This window comes from Stegodyphus dumicola, chromosome 7, assembly GCF_044657685.1.
Source record: "Stegodyphus dumicola isolate Sdum_Otavi_A_Nest chromosome 7, ASM4465768v1".
In the NCBI taxonomy this organism is placed as follows: domain Eukaryota; kingdom Metazoa; phylum Arthropoda; class Arachnida; order Araneae; family Eresidae; genus Stegodyphus; species Stegodyphus dumicola.
In genome coordinates this window covers 159520881-159541885 of record NC_140774.1, presented here as the reverse complement: position 1 = coordinate 159541885, position 21005 = coordinate 159520881, and the positions used below count along the sequence as shown (strand labels likewise).

Genomic DNA, 21005 nt, shown 5'->3' with positions numbered 1-21005 from the left:
AACCAATCACACAAACATTTATTTCAAAGCTCCGAGAAAGCATCCAAATCATGATGCAAGCGCTGGCTTAGTACATAAATACAGAGGGGGAGTAATTTGAAAAAGATGAAATTCAAATTTAATTCAGAACTACTTAGCATTGGAAAGAAGTATTCAAAATTCATCTTTATGTTTCCGAGTTTTTTTTTTTTTTTTTAATTTCTTTTATGTAAAAACAGTTTTGAAATTAAATCCTATAAGAAAAGATAATTTCTTTAGTTGAAGAATATAAGCCAATAATGCTGTACAAGATTCCTAGGAATATGATAAATATTTCCCAAGCGATCTCAAATCGATTCATAGCATTGAATTTAAGTTTCATGTGAAAGTAACAAGGCAACACAAATGCCAGCATGGAAGCAGTCAAACTGCCTATAAATCCCATCAGCAAAGCGAAATGTGGAATCAGAACGCTTAAAATCAGTGTAAGGATAACTAAAAGTACTTTAAGGCATGAAGCCCATAATCGGATTTGTCCATTTTGTGAGAAACATGACGGAAACCACGTATTGGGTTGCCCTTGAAAAAGAGCTGATTCCAGAAGTTCGATGGCTATATAATACTGCAGTGGGTATGATAAAAGAGCTTTTACGACGAGAATTAAATTGACTGTTGCCTTGAATCCTTCAGTGGGCAAGTTATTGGTAATGACCTCTTGTGTTTTTTCTCCCCAAGTCAAGAAAGTAAATAATGCGAAAAAAGTTTTAAAGATAGCAGCAGAGATGTAACTCCAGTTCAACATACAATGAAATTTGGATCTGTCTTTCATGTTACCTTCCAACGTAGGAAGGAATATTTGTGACGTGTAACTAGAAACAACTATTCCCAATGTCACAGGGAACATAGATATATTTGTTCTAAATTGTATTTTAGACCACTGCCATTCTGGTGATTGAAATAAGCAATATCCGACAACAATGACATTGATGAGCAAGAAGGCCATCGTGCACCAGAAGCTCAGCCACGAAACAACAGTCAGTTTCTTCAAGAAAGCACAAGGAAGTAAGATTACAGCAGATATAATCATGCACGACTTCAGATCGACTGGACTTTCTGGAAAGGATCCATTCATGAGATCACCGCAGAGAACAATGTAGATAACGCATGTCATGAGCAATTCAATAATTTGAGCCACGTTGATTAGTTTGCTTCCACATTTTTCTCCCAAACAGCTCTGGGGGATATCAACATAACTGTTTCTAACTCTTTCCATCTGTCCTCTCTCATTAAACTCGTACAGGCAAGCAACTAAGATTTTCCCCGTGTAGCAACTTATGTATGGAATGGCGATCATAGAAAAGATGGCCCAAAAACCTCCATATCGTATAGCATAAGGATAACTCATAGTGAACATGCCCTAGGAATGAGAGAAAAGTTTTAATATTAGCAAAGAGCAATTTTTATGATGTACTGTAAAAACAAACAATATTTTGAGAAAAAGTTGTTTACTTGTTTCTTTGAGAACTCCAAGTTTTGACGTTAAAACCACCTACAGCATTTTACATTTTTTGTCATGTTATTAAGTGTCACATTATTTAGTTTCCTGTTATTAAGTGTCATGTTATTTACTTTCATGTTATTAAGTGTCACGTTATTAAATTTCATGATATTTAGTGTCACGCATCAATTTCGAATATTTTAGGCTATGCAGGTTATTATTTAGCTTATCCTTATATCCATATGCATATTATGATATTTGTTATTACTTACAAATTTCTAACTTTTAGCACTTGAACCTTTAGATGTCTTGCCTCCCAGGCTTGTGTGCGTAACAGAAATAAAGCTATTAAGAGTTCAAATGTTTTTTGTCTTTGGGTGCCTTGAATCGCAAAGATCACAGAGTAGTTGATTTCTGAATCTAATGTAAAAGAGATGAGCATTGACGCAATATACGTAGTACAAAGATGAAATGATGCGACATCTGTAGCACAAGATCCTTTGCATAGGAAATATTGCAAACCTTTCCGGAGCTTTTACGCACAAACTGGACTTACGAATGTTGTTAAATTCATGTTTATCAGTCTCTCAATAGAATGAAAGTTCATAAAATCTCTGGATTTTGGAGTTTTTTCTTTGTTAGGAAAATCTGTAGTCTTACTTTCTTGTACTACAAAATGAGATGCACACACTATATTTTTATTGAGGGAATAAGAATATTCACAAGATCTCAGCACTCAGGCATATGTTTTGAGTTGCAAGTTCTAAGTTCTGTCGAGGCACCTGAAAGGCAGATCTAGGGTGGGCAGATTCATGACTTTGGATGAAGAAGTTCTACAACAGCAAAGCTGTAACAAGACCATTTGAATTGCTTCTAATTCACCATTACTACTTTATGAAAGAAGAAAGGTTTACTGCGTACACCATCTCCATCGTCAATGTCCATGTTCTTCAGTATGTCGCCCAGACGGGATAGTGATTAATGACGCTGACTGCTGTACTTAAGAGCCCTGGTTCGAATACCGGAGAAGGGACGGATTTTTGTACTCGTATAATGTCTGTGACAAGGTAGTTCTTCAAATACACTGCTAGTCAAAATCCTCTTAATAGATTAGTGATAGAGAAAGAAGAGTGATGGATCCTCGGGCCGCCTTCCTGGTGTTCTTTCGCGGAAGTCCACACTGGGATGGAAGTTTAAAACTAACAGAAATACCTCCGTCACCTAGTATAATGCTACAGAAGTGCTGGCCAAGCTTCTGCCTGTACCTATCCTTCATTCAATCATTAGTATATATAAGAGGCCTCTGATTCTCAGAAAAACGCTTTCAGTAGTTTCCATTGCAACTGAACAAGTTATGGAGTCCTATATTTCTTCTTTATTAACACACTCTCACAAAAAATATATGCACCCAGAAAGGAAACGAACTACTATCATGAAACTTAACATGTATGTAGTGTAGGAGGATATAAACAAAGAATTAATTCAAAACAAAAGAAGGTTTTATTAAGAAGTTATGCCATGAGAAAGGTTCGAAATCAGTAAGAAATATAGCTACCTCTGGCAGCTAGCTATACAAACCTAAATACGGCGTGGCATCGAATCAAATATGTGACCTATAACCCCTGCGAATGATCATGCCATAATCATTGCCACTTGACAGTTAATTGACCGATATTACGGGACGGCTGCAGTTATCTTCAAGCATGTTCTATTGGCGAAAGGTCTGGTGATTTGGTGGACCATGGAAATACGTCATATCTTTGAAGACATTGTTGGAAGAGTCGCGTAGTATAAGGACGAGCGTTGCTTTGCTAATAAATTGAATCTGGGAGACTTGATAGCATAGGCAATACAACCGGCGTTAAAATGTCGTCCACGTAACCGCAAACCATCATGCTGCCTTGAAGGACGACTAGAGAAGATCCTGTGTCCCCCCAAAAAAATCCCTCCCCACACTATCACAACTTATGTAATCGTCATATGCCGCTCGTCAACAAATGCCTGATCGGACGACTCGCCTGGCCGCCTCCACACGCGTGTGCGTTGGTCATCAGCACTCAGATGGAATCAGGATTCATTACTGAAGATCATACGCCTCCTGTCGGTCACACTCCATCTTCCCCGAGTTCGGCAAAATCCAACCGACATTCCGTATGATGTGGGGGTGAGTGGTAGACTTCTTAATGGACGTCGGCAGCATATACTAGCATCGGCCAGACATCTCCGAATAGTTTCCTTTTATACCACCGGATGCCTTCAAAGATGTTAAGCGACATCGAATCGATGCTAGAGACGTTGTTGGTGCGGAAGTGGACGGACGCTCTTATGATTGCGCGATCCTCGCGCTCATTTGTGTTCCTGGAACACTCTGACCTTCCGCAACGGTAGACTATCCCTTTCGTGAAACACTGCCGCCAACACCGAGCAACTACCATATGGCTCCGACCGAGGTGGCGGCCGATACGCCTCTTCTTACCAACCTGATTCTTTGAGGTCTACTATATCATTACGAACTATGTAAGCATATATTATGGTACAGGATCAATGTATGCCCTCATGAGGTGTTGCCCCGGATAGTTGCAGAGCCTGGACTAGACCCGAATAGTCTAAGTAACCGTTCAGACTCTGCTCACACTTGTCAACTATACCCCCTTCTCAAAGTCCGACAACTGCTCACACTGCCATTTACGTGTTAGAGGCATCTCTAGTCATAATACCGTCCATCTAAGTCAAGAGATTCGTTTGAATAGGCCTACGGCACGAGCAATCACACTTTGAATTTCCCTCAGCTGCGCATCTTATATGCGCATATCGCTCTTACCCTTGTCTCATTGACGTCGAACTTTAAGTCATTTGCATATCTCTTACCAGACTACATTCCTACCGAGTATCGAAATTCTGGCTCGATTTCTTCTGAATGCCTATATTTTTTGTGACAGATTGTATTTAGAAGAATGTCAAAATTCCTTTGGACGTTACTAAAATCTACGAAGCCACCGTGTTCCGAGTAAAAGATCATTATTCTTCAATAACACCATTATCTTTCGCAATAAAGTAGTTGGTCTGGCTGAATCTTAGCCAAGTCTTTTAAGTTTCTAGAGTTTTTAAGGTTAATAGTTATATTAATTAGTCATTTTGAAGGAATCTGCATAGTAGGCTGTAAAATACCAGCATTTCCACTAATCTTGTATTCATCTGAGGTTAGGTTAGTTAGTAATTTTATGGCAAAAATAGGGTTAGACTCTACTGCTTGGTAGTCACGCAAAGACCTTAATTTTGCCAGATTTCTAAACTATTGATAATTTTCCCTGAGGCAGTTTGTAAGATATATTTTAATTTTATAACAGTTATTTTAATTTTAAAGTTCCTTTCCTAGCAATTCTCGTTTCCGTTTACAACTCCCTGCTAGAATGAGTTGTTAGAATTGTGTTGAATACAAATGAGTCAGAAGAAGTATTTAAGGAAGGTTCAACTTACTTCGTGAGAGAGAGAGAGAGAGTTAGGAATCCTTAGTAGCACGTGTTTGCCTCCTGTAAGTCTCTCTTGAAGTTGTTATTGCTCGTCCGTATTATTAAGTGCCTTTTGATATTCTGCAATTCGTTTAATTTAAGGGTCAACTACGTTAGATACTTGTGGTTAGCTTCGGCTAAGTCTCCTTTAGTTAGTTATAGTTTAGTTTCTTATTTTGAGTTAAAGCCTAAGAAAGGGGCCGACTGATATTCTTATTTGAGTGAAATAAACGGTTTTTTAACCCTTCTTGAGTCTATTTGAGGTCGGCGGTAAGTCACTACACAGTTCATAAGGTTCAACGTTCATCTTAGACAAAAGGATTGAAAAACCCTACAAGTTATAAGAATTTTGTTACAGTAGTTTACGAGAAGTTTAATATACAGTTTTGCATAAGTGGCAATGTAAGCAATTTAAATAAAATATATTTATCTGGAAACCTGAACCTTCAGCTGCTAATATCAATAAAAATTTTAAAATATTAAAATTGACTACATTGCATATGATTATAAGGATTAGTTTCTGTTTACCTGTATAACATTAGCAATATTCCATCCAGCTTGCCACTCATTAATCTCAGAATCATTTTGATTAATTTCTCTCTCAGTTCTGTTCTCAGCAGTACATGCTGTCTGAGGTCTACCTGCGATTGAAACCTTTCTTACTTTGTCTTCAACACCTTTCCACTCTCCTATGTACCAAATAGATGATAATTCAACTCCTGGTTTGTTGCTGGGATTCTTGGCGACGTGCTCCGAATCGTATCCACTTCCGCCCGAATTTGGAAGGCAACAGCGGATACTTTTCAATAGGCAGGAAATCACTTTAGCCATTCCGAATTCGAGCAAGGATTAGGATTACATTACAATGCTTATTCAAGAAAAGAACTTCCAAGAACCTTCATCTGTCATGTTATTTCATCGAACTGTTTTCTGAAACGAGAATATATGTTAAGCTTGAAAGATTGTAGAAACTATAAAACTATAAAGTTTTGTTCCCTTCTTACCTCTAAAAAATTACACTCAATTCAACCATAAAATCTATTTGCGATTTGAACTGCCTGGTAACATTAACCTATATAAATGAATTCGGACAGCAAAACAGTTTTTACTGTTCAGGTTATCCGTTGATTGAATGTTTCTAGAGACAGAATATGAAGTAAAATGTCAAAGTTGTTTGATATTTTAGTCCCTAAACAGAATATGGAGTAAAATGTCTCTAGAAACGTAAGTGCTTAAGAAACATGAAGTGTGTACTTAAGAAACATGAATTGACACTATTGCTTTAACTTCAAATAGCAATATGCAGCAAGCTCAGCACCCTTTTCTCTACCTCGTTTTATCAATATGTGAGGTTTATTTTAGCTAACACACATTTTTTATGTTAATTTGATCCTATACCTTCTATTTCTTCAAATAGTCATGAACAAAATGTAAATAAGATTCTATTTGAACGGCGAGCGAATTTGTGGTTTAGTTGAAGAATTATAGTAACTCGCTAAAGAGATCTTTATTCTTTGGACGCTAACTTGAGGGCAATATTTCGTTTCGGTGAATGTTTTTGAATTTGATAGTTGGGCAGGGCTAGAAGCTCTGGTAACTCGAACCGGTTGAGTAAGCCTTTGAAAATTATTTGCTGTGCTGATTATATTTAAATATTTGCATTTCTAAAACCTTCCCAAACAGTTGTGGTATTTGAACAGTTGTGTGTATTTGAAGAGTTGTGTTATTTGAACAGTTGTGGTATTTAAACAGTTGTGTATTTGAACGGCGAGCGAATTTGTGGTTTAGTTGAACAGTTGTGGTATTTGAACAGTTGTGTGTATTTGAACAGTTGTGGTATTTAAACAGTTGTGTATTTGAACGGCGAGCAAATTTGTGGTTTAGTTGAAGAATTATAGTAACTCGCTAGAGAGATCTTTATTCTTTGGACGTTCACTTGAGGGCAATATTTCGTTTCGGTGAATGTTTTTGAATTTGTTAGTTGGGCAGGGCTAGAAGCTCTGGTAACTCGAACCGGTTGAGTAAGCCTTTGAAAATTATTTGCTGTGCTGATTATATTTAAATATTTGCATTTCTAAAACCTTCCCAAACAGTTGTGGTATTTGAAGAGTTGTGTGTATTTGAAGAGTTGTGTTATTTGAACAGTTGTGGTATTTAAACAATTGTGGTATTTGAACAGTTGTGTGTATTTGAACAGTTGTGGTATTTAAACAGTTGTGTATTTGAACAGCGAGCAAATTTGTGGTTTAGTTGAAGAATTATAGTAACTCGCTAGAGAGATCTTTATTCTTTGGAAGTTCACTTGAGGGCAATATTTCGTTTCGGTGAATGTTTTTGAATTTGTTAGTTGGGCAGGGCTAGAAGCCCTGGTAACTCGAACCGGTTGAGTAAGCTTTTGAAAATTATTTGCTGTGCTGATTATATTTAAATATTTGCATTTCTAAAACCTTCCTAAACAGTTGTGGTTACGTTTCGTGAAAATCAGAGTTATACTTCAAGACATATCTTTTAATAATTTTAGTTACGTTTTATATCTAGTTTGTGTTTTTATGGTTTGAATTCTAGTAAGTGCAAAGACGATATTTCAGTACTATTTCTTCAATTCAAAACAAAATCGAAATTGAAATTATTACAAATGTAGAGCAATGAAAACAAAACGAAATTTACGTACCGTCATTAAAGCATACTTTTTAGACATCCAGTTTTTAGATTCATATCGATATTAAATATGCTAAATCTGCTAATGAATTTTAAAAGATTCACACATTTTGTTACGAACACTGACAGTCTGACGAGATGCCTACGCACGAATAGAACAGAATTTGCTAAGAAGACGCCAACATCCTGTTGTTCCATGTTGCAATGATGAATAGACTTTAAAACAGCTAAATGTGAATATCAAAACGTTTTGATATTATAATCTGTAGCGGCACTTACGTATTATCCTGTAGCCGTGGAATTATCGCCAAGCAGAGCGATTTAGCGTCAGTTATGGATAAGCGTGACGTCATAACACACTCACAGCATGTGTGCTTTCGTTTGATGCGTCCCTGCGTGATTCTCGATCAGCCACGTAGAATCATATTTGTGGCTGTAATCCGGGTTCTTTACAACTGGTCGAAAGAATTAATATCTGTTAAATGGTGAAAATAACTGCTGGATATGACCGATAAAACAGTAATAGATCGGAACAATTACCTACCGAAAGTTTGTAAAATTGAATTATTGAATAATTAGCTACGGGAAATCTGATAAAATTATAATATTTGTTTCTTTCATTAAACTTTGAATATTATCGAAATTAACTCAATCAGGAAAACTTAGTCAGTTGAGCTGGATATAACTTTACGAATTCAGATTTAGAAGTTCACTAGTGGCTGCAGTGAAAAACATCAATGAAACATTCATTGAAGGAACAAGTAACAAGTGATCCACTCTACACTTTGAAAACTTTCGCTCAGATGATTTGAAACTATTAAACGAAAAGTATGGCTATGTCCTCTGCTCTTGATTTGGATAAATTAAGATTCAATCGAACCAAATCGACAACTTATTATACGGCAAACCATTCAGATGCTAAATGTACACTTTTCAAATGTTTTATGGAATAAAAGCAATAAATTAGCAATAAAAGGAAACATAAAGAATCTCTACAAGTGAGTGTCTCTAGAACTCACGGTTGAAAACATAGCACGGCGTTTGAAAGTGTGCTTTTCTCTCTTAAGAAGAAGTAAACAAAGGTTAGTTAACCTTTTAACTGTCATGCCCGAGATTATCTCGGGCACAGCACTGGTGTTCGAAAATGTCACGCCCGAGTATTTCTCGGGGTAATTTTTTTTGAATGCATCGTATTGTCATACCCGAATATATATCGGGAGATGTTTATTTCCGCTACATTTGGTTTTTCCAATAAAAAAATTTGACAATTTGTGTACCCAAATCATCAAAATAACTTGACAGTTAAAGGGTTAAAAGGAAGGTTTCTTAAACGAATTTTGACTGAGGATAAGGAATGGATTATTCTCCGATCATCGAGCACATTTGCCGTTGAGGTTAAGAGTAAAGGGATTCCGAGGGAGGGGATTCGAAAAGCGACATAAAGCTGGTAGGTTATGTGTTGATTAGCTCCTGAGTGACCGGCTTTGCTTCATTTCTTTTTGCGTGCCATTTTTGGTGCATTGCTGGTTCACTGGATTTCATTAATATGTGATTTTTCTGTGTTTTTGTGATTCTTCTGATGTGTGTACGACTTTTTGTGGTGATTATTCATCATGAGTGGTAATGAGCTACGAGCAAATATTTCGGAATCTTTACTGAAAACTACCGTTCTGAACCTAGCTATGGATGCAACCGACGAACTTCTTGCGCATGGAAATTCGATTTTAGGTGACAACTGGCATACCCTGATTAATAAAACTGGATTTGGACTGGATGATTACATCAATGCCATTCAAATTTGTGAAAAAGTTAAGAACGATATTGACGCGCAAGGATATTTCTGTGCAAAATCAATACGAAACATGACTGATGAAGCAAGGCAAGAAACAAATGGAGGAAGACTTCCATAAATCGAGATCTGTAGCTGAAGGACTGCTTAATATATTTCGAGGTAAGTGCGAATATTATTGTAGTATGAATCCAAATTTTGCTAATTTTATTGGTAAAGATGTTATTATGCATAAAATTGAACTACTGCTGTTAACGCTAGTAAAACTATTGATAATGATTCTAAGATTATTGCTAATAATGATTCAAATGAAAAATCTAAGCCTAAGGCTAAAACTCTGTTAAAAAGTACAAAAACGATCTATTAACGATACAAGGGATGAAAATGTGTTTATTATTCCTAGGATCATCTCACGCTCAGCTAAATTAGTTAAAAACAATGTTGAACTACTCTTAGCAAATAAATTTCAAAAATTAGCATGCAAAAATATTGATGACAGTAATAATGTAACTGAATGTGATAATGATGTACAAATTATTGATACTTAAATGGATACCCAAACTGGACTTGAAAATGATGTCGTATCTGTTCAACCCCCTAAAATTCGCCCTATAAAGGTGAAACTTGAAATTAAGTTTAGCGACTTTTTGAAAGTCTTAAGAAATGATACTAAACATTAATTCGTCGGCAAAGTGAACGGAGAATTTTTGAAGACATTTCTATCCATAGACGATGAATCATTACACAATATTTAGATGAAAAGAAAATCGACCATTATGTCATTTTAATCAAATACGACAAACCAATTAAAGTGGTAATAAGAGGGTTACCTATTGACTGCCCCACGGATGAGATCAGTGATGAGTTACAAGCCCTAGGGTACAAGGTCCGACGGGTAGCTCAGATACACAGGGTCAGGACCAGAGCTCCATGCCCTTGTTCGAAGTGCAATTGAATAACAGCCCCGAGGTTGAACAGTACGATATAGTGAAATTCATGGGATTTTATGTTAAAATTGTTATTTATCAATCTAATGGAAGTGCAGTGTCACAGCTGCCAACACTTCCATCACTTTTCTGATATATGTAAACTAAAGTCCAGATGTGTAAAGTGTGCCAGGCTTGCTGGATGTTCTGCTATTTAGACAGGGTTAAGTGTTGTAACTGTTTCCAAATTGACCACACAGCCAATTATAGGGGTTGTGCAAAATTTCCTATGAATAATAATGTATCCAAAAGTAATGCTAACCGAGTTAATTCTAATATCAATGATATTTCTTATGCTTCTGTTACCAAGAACTTAAAATCTAAAAAAACTGAAATAAAAAAAAAAAGTAAAAATGATTAATCGTGATATAAATTGTAATAATTCACAAAGTGAATCTGGTTTAGAAGGTTTCGTGGATATTATGAGATTTCTAAAAGAAATAAGTAATATGTTCAAAGGACTGTCTTTTGGAAACATCATTCGTAAGATTACTGAAACACTGCCTGAATTCAAGGCTGCTACCAATGCTATTGACAAATTGTTCGTTGTATTTAATATATGCAAAGACATTTTTGGTACTCTTAATAACATGAATAATGATTAATTGTACAAATTCTTGCTTACACATCTTTACAATGGAATGCGAATGGACTATCTCGGAACATTCACGAACTACGGAATTTTGTAAATAAGTACGATCCCGATATTTTCTTCCTACAGGAACACAGACTTGGCCCCTCTACTCCTATTTTCGTGCAAAAGTATGCTATCACCGCTACAATAGACCTTCTACTGTCCTGAACCCCGGAAGAAGGGGGCACTGCACTACTGATTAAATGCCGCATCCCTCACTACCCTGTTCCAATTCTACAACTTTCAGCCATCGAGACCTCAACTATTTCACTCACCACAAGTACTCTCACAACATACATTTTTGTCTCCACACACATTCCACCAGCACGTAACCCACAGCTAGTACGCATGGACTTACAGATTCTACTCCCACTTGGAACACATGTTATTGGTGGAGACCTTAACGCTAGACACCGTGCATGGAACTGCTACAACTCAAACGACATAGGATGCGTAATATTCAACTTGGCCAAACTCGGCGAATTAAAGCATAGATGTTCTGAAAAACCCAACACGGTATACTGCCCGTTCTACTGGAATCATTAATTTCTTCCTGGTCAGGAACACCAGCGTTCCGCTGGATGTTTCTATGTTGGAATTAACTCTCTTCTGACCATAATCCGATCAGAATGATTCTGAACTTCAGCCGTTATACCCCATCAGACACCAGATTCTTTATCACTGATTGGCGTAAGTTCGCCAAAACTCTAAACAACATGCAGTACACAGTATCCATAGTTCATACGAGTTGATGACATGATAGTTTAGTTCAGACCTTCACCTCAGATGCCATTAAAGCCCATTCGGAAGCTCAAAACGAAGTTCCACAGGGACGACTGCATAGAAAGAACGAATTAAAACAGCTCAGAAAACATCGTAATGCGGCCAGGAGGCAATTACAGAGGACTCGCAATAGAGAGGACAAACAACGATCCAATCAATTCTGCAAAGAGGTCAAATCTCTTAAATACACAAGCGCAACAAAGCTGAACCAAGTGTCTCCAAAACCTCTCCACAGATGGATAACTCGCTGTGGAAAGCTATTAAGAGGTATACGAAATGCCATAATAACATTCCACCCCTTAAAGGCCCCCATCGGATCCATTATACTGAAACTGAGAAAGCAGAGCTCTTAGCTCAGCATCTGGAATCTCAATTTCTCTCTCCACAGAAAATATTGTTCACCAGTTTCACTCCACTTTCTCAACAAGCCCAAGAACTCAGAACATCATTCCAGCCTTACCTTCAGAAGTCTATGCTATCAGAAAACTTAAGAGAAAGAAAAGCCCAGGACTTGATGCAATTGCCAACTGCAAGATCAAGAGGTTCCCACTCAAGACAATCTTCATTCTTACGAAAATCAGTAACATCATCCTTGATTGGCAGCTCTTCCCACAGCCTTTTCCTGAAAAACTGCTAAAATTGTACCAATTCTAAAGCCTGGCAAGTTTGCAACAAAACCTGACTCATATAGACCCATCAGTTTGCTATCTTCTATCAACAAAATCTTCGAAGCAGTACTTCTAAGGCGTATAAATGACCCTCTGGATACAAATAATATTATCATCCCTTATCAATTTGGTTTCTGGAAACATCTCTCTACGACAAATCAACTGTACATGGTGATTGAGACCATTTCTGAAGGCATGGCTGCAAGAAAAGTCACCGGTGGACTATTTATTGATATTACTAAGGCTTTTGATAGAGTATGGCTGGATGCCCTCACATACAAATTATACGCTCCTGGTTTCCCAGACTACATCATAAACATTACTAATTCCTACCTGACAGGTAGACACTTTGTCGTTCCCGTATCAGGAACAAATTCTACTAGACACCCTATCTTTGCTGGCGTCCCGCAGGGATCCTTGCTTGGACCTGCATATTTCAATATATACGTGAACGACATTCCCACCACACAAGACACAAAGCTAGTTGTGTATGCAGAAGATACAGCGATCCTTGCACAAAGTGCATTCATTGGTCCAGTTATCCAACGATTACAAAATTACATATATTCACTAGAGATATGGCTCACCAAATGGAAGTTCCTGGTTAATGTGGAGAAGACTAAAGCAATCCTGTTCACGAGAAAGATTAAAATCAGAAAGAATCTGCAATTCTATTAATACCAACATTCTATGGGCCAAGCAAGTTCTTTATCTTGGTGTGATTCTCAATAATACTCTTACATAGTTCCCACACATCACTTCTATTATCCAGAAGTTGCGAGTTCTTTCGCTTCGAGAAGCAAAACTTTTTCCCTTAATTGCTCGGAACTGTGTGTTATCTATAGACAATAAGTTACTTATTTACAAGTCCATTCTCAGGCCATTACTATGTTATGCAAGTCCAGTTTGGGCCCATACAAGATAAATTAACAGACAAAAACTTCAGGTCTGGCAAAACAGTGTCCTAAGACAAATCATCAATGCCGAATGGTACATTCGGAATAATAGAATCCATTAGGAACTTGACATGGACTTGCTTAGGACTCAATATTACAAACTTGCAAAAAAATTTCATAATAGACAACAACTTATTGACAACCCCAGCATAAAAATTTGCAGTTATGATTATAATGACTTTAAAAATATTGAGAGGTCCCTGGCCTAGTTAAATATCTGGATTATGTAATCCACACCTTTCTCCTTCATGCCTCTAGTTGCTATGTATCATCACTTTACTTGGCTACCTGTATTATTTGTTTGTATTTGTGTATGTTGTATATATGTAAAATTCTCGCATATTTATCATTTCCTATCGTGCGTATTTGTATTGTATATTCTTTTCGTATTTCTTGTTATTATGGATTCAGACTACCAGTATTTGCACTATCTTCCCATATGATACTTACCAGTCACACCAGCTCGACAGCCTCTGTCCCTAATCTAATTAACAGCTTATCAACTTCTCAGTTCATCTTTTGCTCATCTCAGTTAGTTTTACAATGCAATTGCTCGTTTCAAGATTTAACTTTAACTATTATTATAAAAAAGTATATCCTAAATTGGCAGGTTAATCTTATGTCAACTTTCGAAGTAACTAAGTATTCTACAAGGGGTAGAGCCTAGGCTCAGACATCCTGGTGTAGCAAGCACCGTTCCACAGGGAGGTTAAGAGTAAATATGCTGTAGAAAGGAATCTAAGGGCATATATTTATTTTAAAGATGTTATTTATTGCACAGTAGTCTTCTTCAGATGTTATTCACTGTGTGAAAGGATAAATACAGCTCGATGGCTTATAAATGTGCATCAAATGCACGAAAAATTTTACCTTAAGTAACTGGCACTTAAGAAGTCCATTTGCTTCAGGATAATGCGCGACCACATGCGGTATTCTCAACAATAAATCAAATCAACAATTTTAGATAGGAAAATTGTCCCTCATCCTCCATACAAAATTGTGCCTTAAATATCTCGCACTTGTAAAGAGGCATGGAGTCCATTTGCTTCAGGATAATGCGCGACCACATGCGGTATTCTCAACAATAAATCAAATCAACAATTTTAGATAGGAAAATTGTCCCTCATCCTCCATACAAAATTGTGCCTTAAATATCTCGCACTTGTAAAGAGGCATTGAGTCCATTTGCTTCAGGATAATGCGCGAGCACATACGGCATTCTCACCCACGCAACAAATTAACAGTTTGAGATACGAAACCAGGTCTCGTCAACCATACTTCCCGATACTTTTTCAACTAGCAATTCTGTGTCTTAGAAATGCATTGCCATCGACGCGTCAATTTATATTGCAGTAGAGAATTTCATCGCTTTAAGAGATTCTGATTTTTATAAATGCCGTATAAATGATCTTGCCACATGCTGTCAGCATTATACTAATAATACTGCTGGAGATTACTTTTACCAAGCAAGTATTCCCCCCTCTCTCTTTTTAATCGTCCTTCAAACCCTGGCCTTTTCATTTGCAACAAAGTAATTTAGTTTTAATTAAGTATAATAAATGGATGACTGTATCTTTAGTTTAGAATTATTTATGTTACTGAGTTTAGAATTATTTGAGAAATTTGATTGAAAGAATTGTAGGGTAGCTTTAAAATAAGCCCTGTTTATAAAATAAGATAAGGCACCCGTTTCTGAAACAAAAGTTTGAACAGGAAAAGGGTGCATCCAGTTTGCTGAAAACACCGCTGGTACTGGATGCAAAAATGCAGCAGATACATTTTAGAACGCGTGTAGTTATGAGTACACAGAAAATAAATTTGCCCCATTTTTAGGTAATGTAACGATGTAGAATGTTAACACACAAAAATCTCTGCATTTTGCGTTTCAAATTAAATATTACGGTTTGATTTATTGAGATTACGGCAAGGCACACTAAAGCAATCTGCCTAAGAAGAAGAAACTTTGTGGAAAGCTTTTTCAATGTGTGTGTGTGTAATTAATTATGGCAAAGCACACTAGGGCTATCTGCCTAAGGGGAGGGATGCCTTCGTGGAGGACTTTCTAAGGGAAACTGGCTCGTATACACGTTACACATGGGGAAAACTACGAAAACACCCATGCAGCCAGCCCGTTCGCGGGATTCAAACCTCGGACCGAACTACCAGTGTTCAGCGACTTTATCGCTCGGCCGCTGGTGGGCCTTTTTAAATAAAACTGGCTCGTAAGAAAATAACACATTGGAAAAATCACGAAAGCGTCCATGTAACCAGCCCGTTCGCTTGAAATCGAAAACAGGTTGGAACTACCAGGGTTCAGCGATTTTACCGCTCGGCCGCTGGTAGGCCCTTATTAGATTTTAAGCAATAATTGTATTGTTTGTTGCAACAATTGTATTGTTTGTTAAAAATTTTTTAGATAAATAATATATTTTTTTAACATTCTTTATTATTTGGCAATTTTCTGTTGTGAATCAATAGATGTTTAGTTTGTCCTGAAGTAATGAAACCATTATTTAGGTATTTTTTAAAACAGTTATAAAAGTGTACACACCTTTTGTTTCTCTGTGATGGTCTGGTTAAGAAATTTTTTAACATAAAGATTGATTTCTTTCTTTTTTAATAACACTGAGTGTGCCCCTTCTATTACAAGTAGCGACGTTGTAAATTTTTCGTTGCATTTAAGAGGAACTTCTTCATTTATAAGAGCTATTAATTTTACTTCAACTGTTATTAATATGCAGTCATATGGAATAACTATTGTTGCCTGCGTACAGGTTCGTAATGGACTGAATGCACACAGAACTTACTTAACCAAAAGAAACACTTTACCATTCTGGAACTCTCCACAGAAATACTCGTTAAGTTCTTCTCTGTCACAAAGCACAATCAATAGTTACAGTTTTAAATTACTAAGTACGTTAAACACTACGCAATGCAAAGCGCATCTAAAGAACGAAGCTCACGTGGAGATATTTCAACAGTCAGTAGTCGACTCTGAACTGAGAAACTGATGCTGTCTACTGTCTTATATAGATTTCCCCTGGCCGCCCAGAAATTTCTAGTACCTTCCATTTCTCGAAATTATTGTCATATGAGGACGGTATACGGTTACAGTTACATATGGGGATCTTTTTGGCGACTTTGGAAGATTTCTTGCTAAATTTGGAGACAAAGATTAGACGCCAAAACTTGTTTGGTACCATCTCGCCAATTTAGCGAGATGGCCATTTATTTCAATTTTAAATGCACTTACTCATGTAATCGCATCTTTTCGGCACAGCAACAACTTTTTCAATCATTTCGTGTTTCATTATACAAAAAATACTGCGGTATCACATATTTCAGTAAAGTCACATATTTCAGTAAAATCCGTTACATTGCCTCTTTCCCATGGACTGCATGTCCTGGGCAGTGCAATCCCAGGACAGAGGACTGCACGCCCTGTGCAGTGCAATCCCAGGATAGGAAGCTATACTTACGACAAAGGAAATTCAACGCAATACTAAAAAATTGCTTCAGTGGATAATTTAAGAAACAGATCACTCAATAAATGCAGAAATTTGAAAATTTACATACAAATAAGACCATGGTTTTCGTATTCTACTTACATTACATACACCATGGGGACAATGTACTATGACTAGTAAGGGCCTATAGTAATCAACGACTTTAGGCTTATCATCTGATGACTTACAGATCTGAGATCCGACGTCAAACAGCCTGTTTCTTACTCTGTAAGAGCCGTCCCAAGGTGACCTGTAATTTACGAGAAAATCCTTTTCTTCCAATTTCACAACCACACCCTGTCACTTTCTTCGAATCCATATCCTGTAGCTTTCCTGTGCATCACTTCAAACCATGCGTAGAAATCTTGAATGTAATCTTCAGGCGATGAAGGTGCATCCGGAGGGCGACCAAACAAGAGATCACAAGACAGGCGCAGGTCATGACCGAAGAACATCTGAGATGGAGAATAACCGGTAGTCTCGCGAACACCACTGCGATGGAACAGAAAAAACACAGGAAACTTTTGGTCTCAGTCATGTTGGGTTCTAGAAACTAGAACATGGACAGACAATTTTACAGCCACACCTTCTCCAGAATTCGAACCCGGGTTTTGCTAATAACAGCTGATAACGTTAATAACAGCCTAATAACGTTAATAACAGCTTTAAAAACAATACCAGAAACAGATTTAACTGTTGAATTAGTTAAGAAGAAACTGATCTTGGAAGAGTACTCTTGTCAAAACGGAACTAAAGAATCTGGTAGAGATAACAAAAATGAAGCTTTAAAATCATTTCATTCTTCGATGCATAACATTTAAACTGACAAAAACGAAGCACTTACTTGCTTCTTTTGTAAGAAATTACGACACATAAAGGCTGATTGTAGGGCATACGCAAAGTAGAAACTGAAGCGTAATCAAAAGCAACAAGTGAATGCAGCTATGAGTTCAAGTGGCATTAATGAAGCGGAACAAGTCTCTAATCACCATTGCTTTATAAGTATGAATAATTTACATCAGGGATCCCCAACCTTTTTGTCCCTAAAAGCACATTCTATAATATCTGTTGGACGGTGGGCAACATTTACTCTTTCAAGGTGAATTTATAGTTGTATATAAAGTTAATAATACATGCACATATTTAAAAAAAAAAAAAAAAAAAATCTGAAATGTTTCAGATTTTAAATTACGTCCTAAGGGGCGTTTTTTAACATTTTGTGTGTTACCTTTCTTTATTAAATATCATGTTCCTCGCACTTAAACCATAAGATCCAGTGCAACAGCAATATCGCAAAATAGTTTTAAAACGAGCATATCTTTAGAATTTCCGATACAGAGACTCACGCGCTGGAGGTAAAAATGTTTTTTCTGCACAACGTTGCCATTGCTCGCTTTGAAATCCTTGAGTTTGTTAATCAAAAATTCGTCAAAGTTTTAAAAAATAGGAAATCGATCATAAAACAAATTTCAAATTTGGTCTTCCACATGCTCATATTCGTTGGAGGATTACGTTATTCAAAATTCGATGACTCTATGTACCGATGTTTTATCACAATACGAGAAATATACATACATTTATGCAGATTTTTCATTATTTAATTTCTTCAAATATAATGCAGGACTCTAACATTTTGTGGCAACAGTTTGAAAAGTGAACCGACATTTATGAGTCCGACGCAAAATGCCAAAACGAAACTAATAGTCCTTCGGGATTCAAATCCCTTTGGACTAAAAAAAACACGTTAGCGGGCACACGTTAAACGATCGGCGGGCGCCGCGGCGCCCGCGGGCATAGTGTTGGGAGCCCCTGATTTAGAAGACTACAGGTATTTTGATTCTGGAGCCACCATTCACATATGCCTGTTCAGCATAATAAAGCATTCACATGTGCATGTTCATTCACGAGCACCATTTACATGTGCCTGTTTTGCACCATTCATATGCGCATGTTCAGCATAAATATGCACTTGTTCATAAATACTCAGAAATTTTGAAAATAACTCCATTCCTCAACGAATAACCTTGGCTAATATGCATTGTGTAGTCAGGAAAAATGAAACTGCTTGGTTAAATATCAAAATAATTAAAATATTATGATCAAAGGTGCTCTTTTCATTCCGTAGCTGTCTGGAAATTTATTACCTGTAAAGAAGCTTGTACAGACATTAGTTTATTTCGAAGCAGGAGAGATGAAAAATGAGCAATGCCCTTGCCGGGACTCGAACCACCAGCCTCTCAAATACACGTCGAGCGTGCTGACCACTACAGCACGAACACATGCAAGAAGGCGGAAGAGATATCTTATATACTCCCTCTTTTAAAGAGCGACTGGGGATTAGGGGACCCATTCGCCAAATCCTGGTGGTGGAGAATCATCATTAACCGCCTTTTTTAGTTCGAGCGCCACTGCAGAATCATTAAGATATTTTGAAGCAGGAAAGGTGAAAAATGAGCAATGCTCTCACTGGGGCTCGAACCACGGGTCTTTCGAATACGCGCCGAGCGTGCTGACCACTACACCACGAAGGCATGCAAGAAGGCCGGAGACGTACTTATAAGCTAACTGAAAATGAACATGAAGGGAACTTTAAAGATGTAGAATGCCGTATTGTTAAGAATAGTCTTTGGTTACATCAAAAAAAGTGAACATGGTCTTCGTACGGAAGAAATCCATGTGGAACGCATTCATGGTCCGCACATAAAATAGGTCATGGATATCCTGAACATATTTTAAGAATGTATAAAAAATCTATGGCTGAAGGTATGAATATTGCATCTTGTTCTAGTGTTTATTGATATGTGAAGATTGCATTGCTACCAAATTATATTGCAGGACCATTTCTAAGAAAGTCTATTTCGCGAACTTTCGAAATAATCAATTAAGCGCATACAGATGTTTGCGTACCAGGGCAAACTTTGATTCCAGGTGGTGAAAGATTCATGATTATAGTAGATACACTATTATTTATCTTCTGAAGCGTTAAAGAAACTAAAGAAAATATCGCTTACTCTATGAAATAAGTATTAACACGATTTGGGAAAGCACGAAAACGAAGAAAGCATAAAAAAAATTATTTAAGCAAATAAGACACGCGCATCTCGTATTTAAACGTCTCGTTCTCACGACAAGAGTTTAGTATCCATTTAACGGCAAAATTTAAGCTCAGAGCTCAGAAGCTCCGCTTGAAAAACAGAACATACATCTGGTATGCTATACTGAACAGCAACATTCTCTTTGATTCAGTTTAACTTATTTTTCCATTTGTAGTTAGAGCAAAAGTGATACTTCACGAAATCTTAAAGAGAAGGTTGAACTGAGACGATCCCTGGATTTAGCAAAAACATCTCAAGAGTGATGTGAAGAACTACTCGTATATTACTAAAAAAATGTTAAATTCCGAAATATTTATTTGTAGGAAGGAGACGAATGAATTAACTGGTAACTTCATTATTTTATAAATGCAAGTTAAGGAGTCTACGAGGCTGTGATTCATTTATGTTACAGGGACTGAAATACAAAATCTCTAGATCAGTTTTAGTAGGCTTAAAATCAAGAATTATTTCAATACAAGAAGTTGCATTTCTTATATTGTAACATTTTGCAGCTGTTATAGAAGACAGATTATTTTAGAATATTCCAGACAGCCTGAAACTTCCGAGAGATACTAAATTTCATTTCATTTCCAATTTCATGATTATGACCTGGAACAAAAGCAGCACTCAAAAAATGAAAGTGTTTCTAAAAGTGTTTGTTTTGGTTAAATCTGAGTAATGGAATTTCTCAGGTGGTTGAGCCTGAATCTGAAATGAAAGAATCCATTACTTTCTTTGTAGGAACTGACTCAAAACTCTTTTAAGATATGCAGAAATGCAGCAAATTTAGTAGAGTATTAGGAATCACAACTTGGAATCACAGATTTACTCACAGTATGAGAAATCCGCCCAACAGAAAGAATGGCTGCTTGGTTACAAAAAAATGTCAGTTGGCTGAATTGTACTGATATAAGAGGAAACAAATAAAGAATTTTCTCAAGAAT

The 21005-nt window shown here is 36.9% G+C and overlaps 1 protein-coding gene across 1 annotated transcript; it reads right to left on the bottom strand.

The window, feature by feature from the left end:
* Window positions 1-226: 226 nt before the first annotated feature.
* Window positions 227-5817, bottom strand: LOC118188400 (vesicular inhibitory amino acid transporter-like). The gene is made up of 2 exons (XM_085821444.1): window positions 5515-5817; window positions 227-1396 (listed from the first exon to the last, which is right to left on the bottom strand). Exons 1-2 carry the CDS (start codon window positions 5815-5817, stop codon window positions 227-229), a joined length of 1473 nt encoding a protein of 490 aa, XP_085677570.1.
* Window positions 5818-21005: the final 15188 nt, after the last annotated feature.

Bases quoted from the DNA above. Each gene is read 5' to 3' on its own strand.
- LOC118188400 (XM_085821444.1), bottom strand. From the start codon at position 5,817: ATGGCTAAAGTGATTTCCTGCCTATTGAAAAGTATCCGCTGTTGCCTT. The intron at 1,397-5,514 runs GTAAACAGAAAC...TCTCATTCCTAG, and splicing joins ATATTGCTAATGTTATACAG to GGCATGTTCACTATGAGTTA.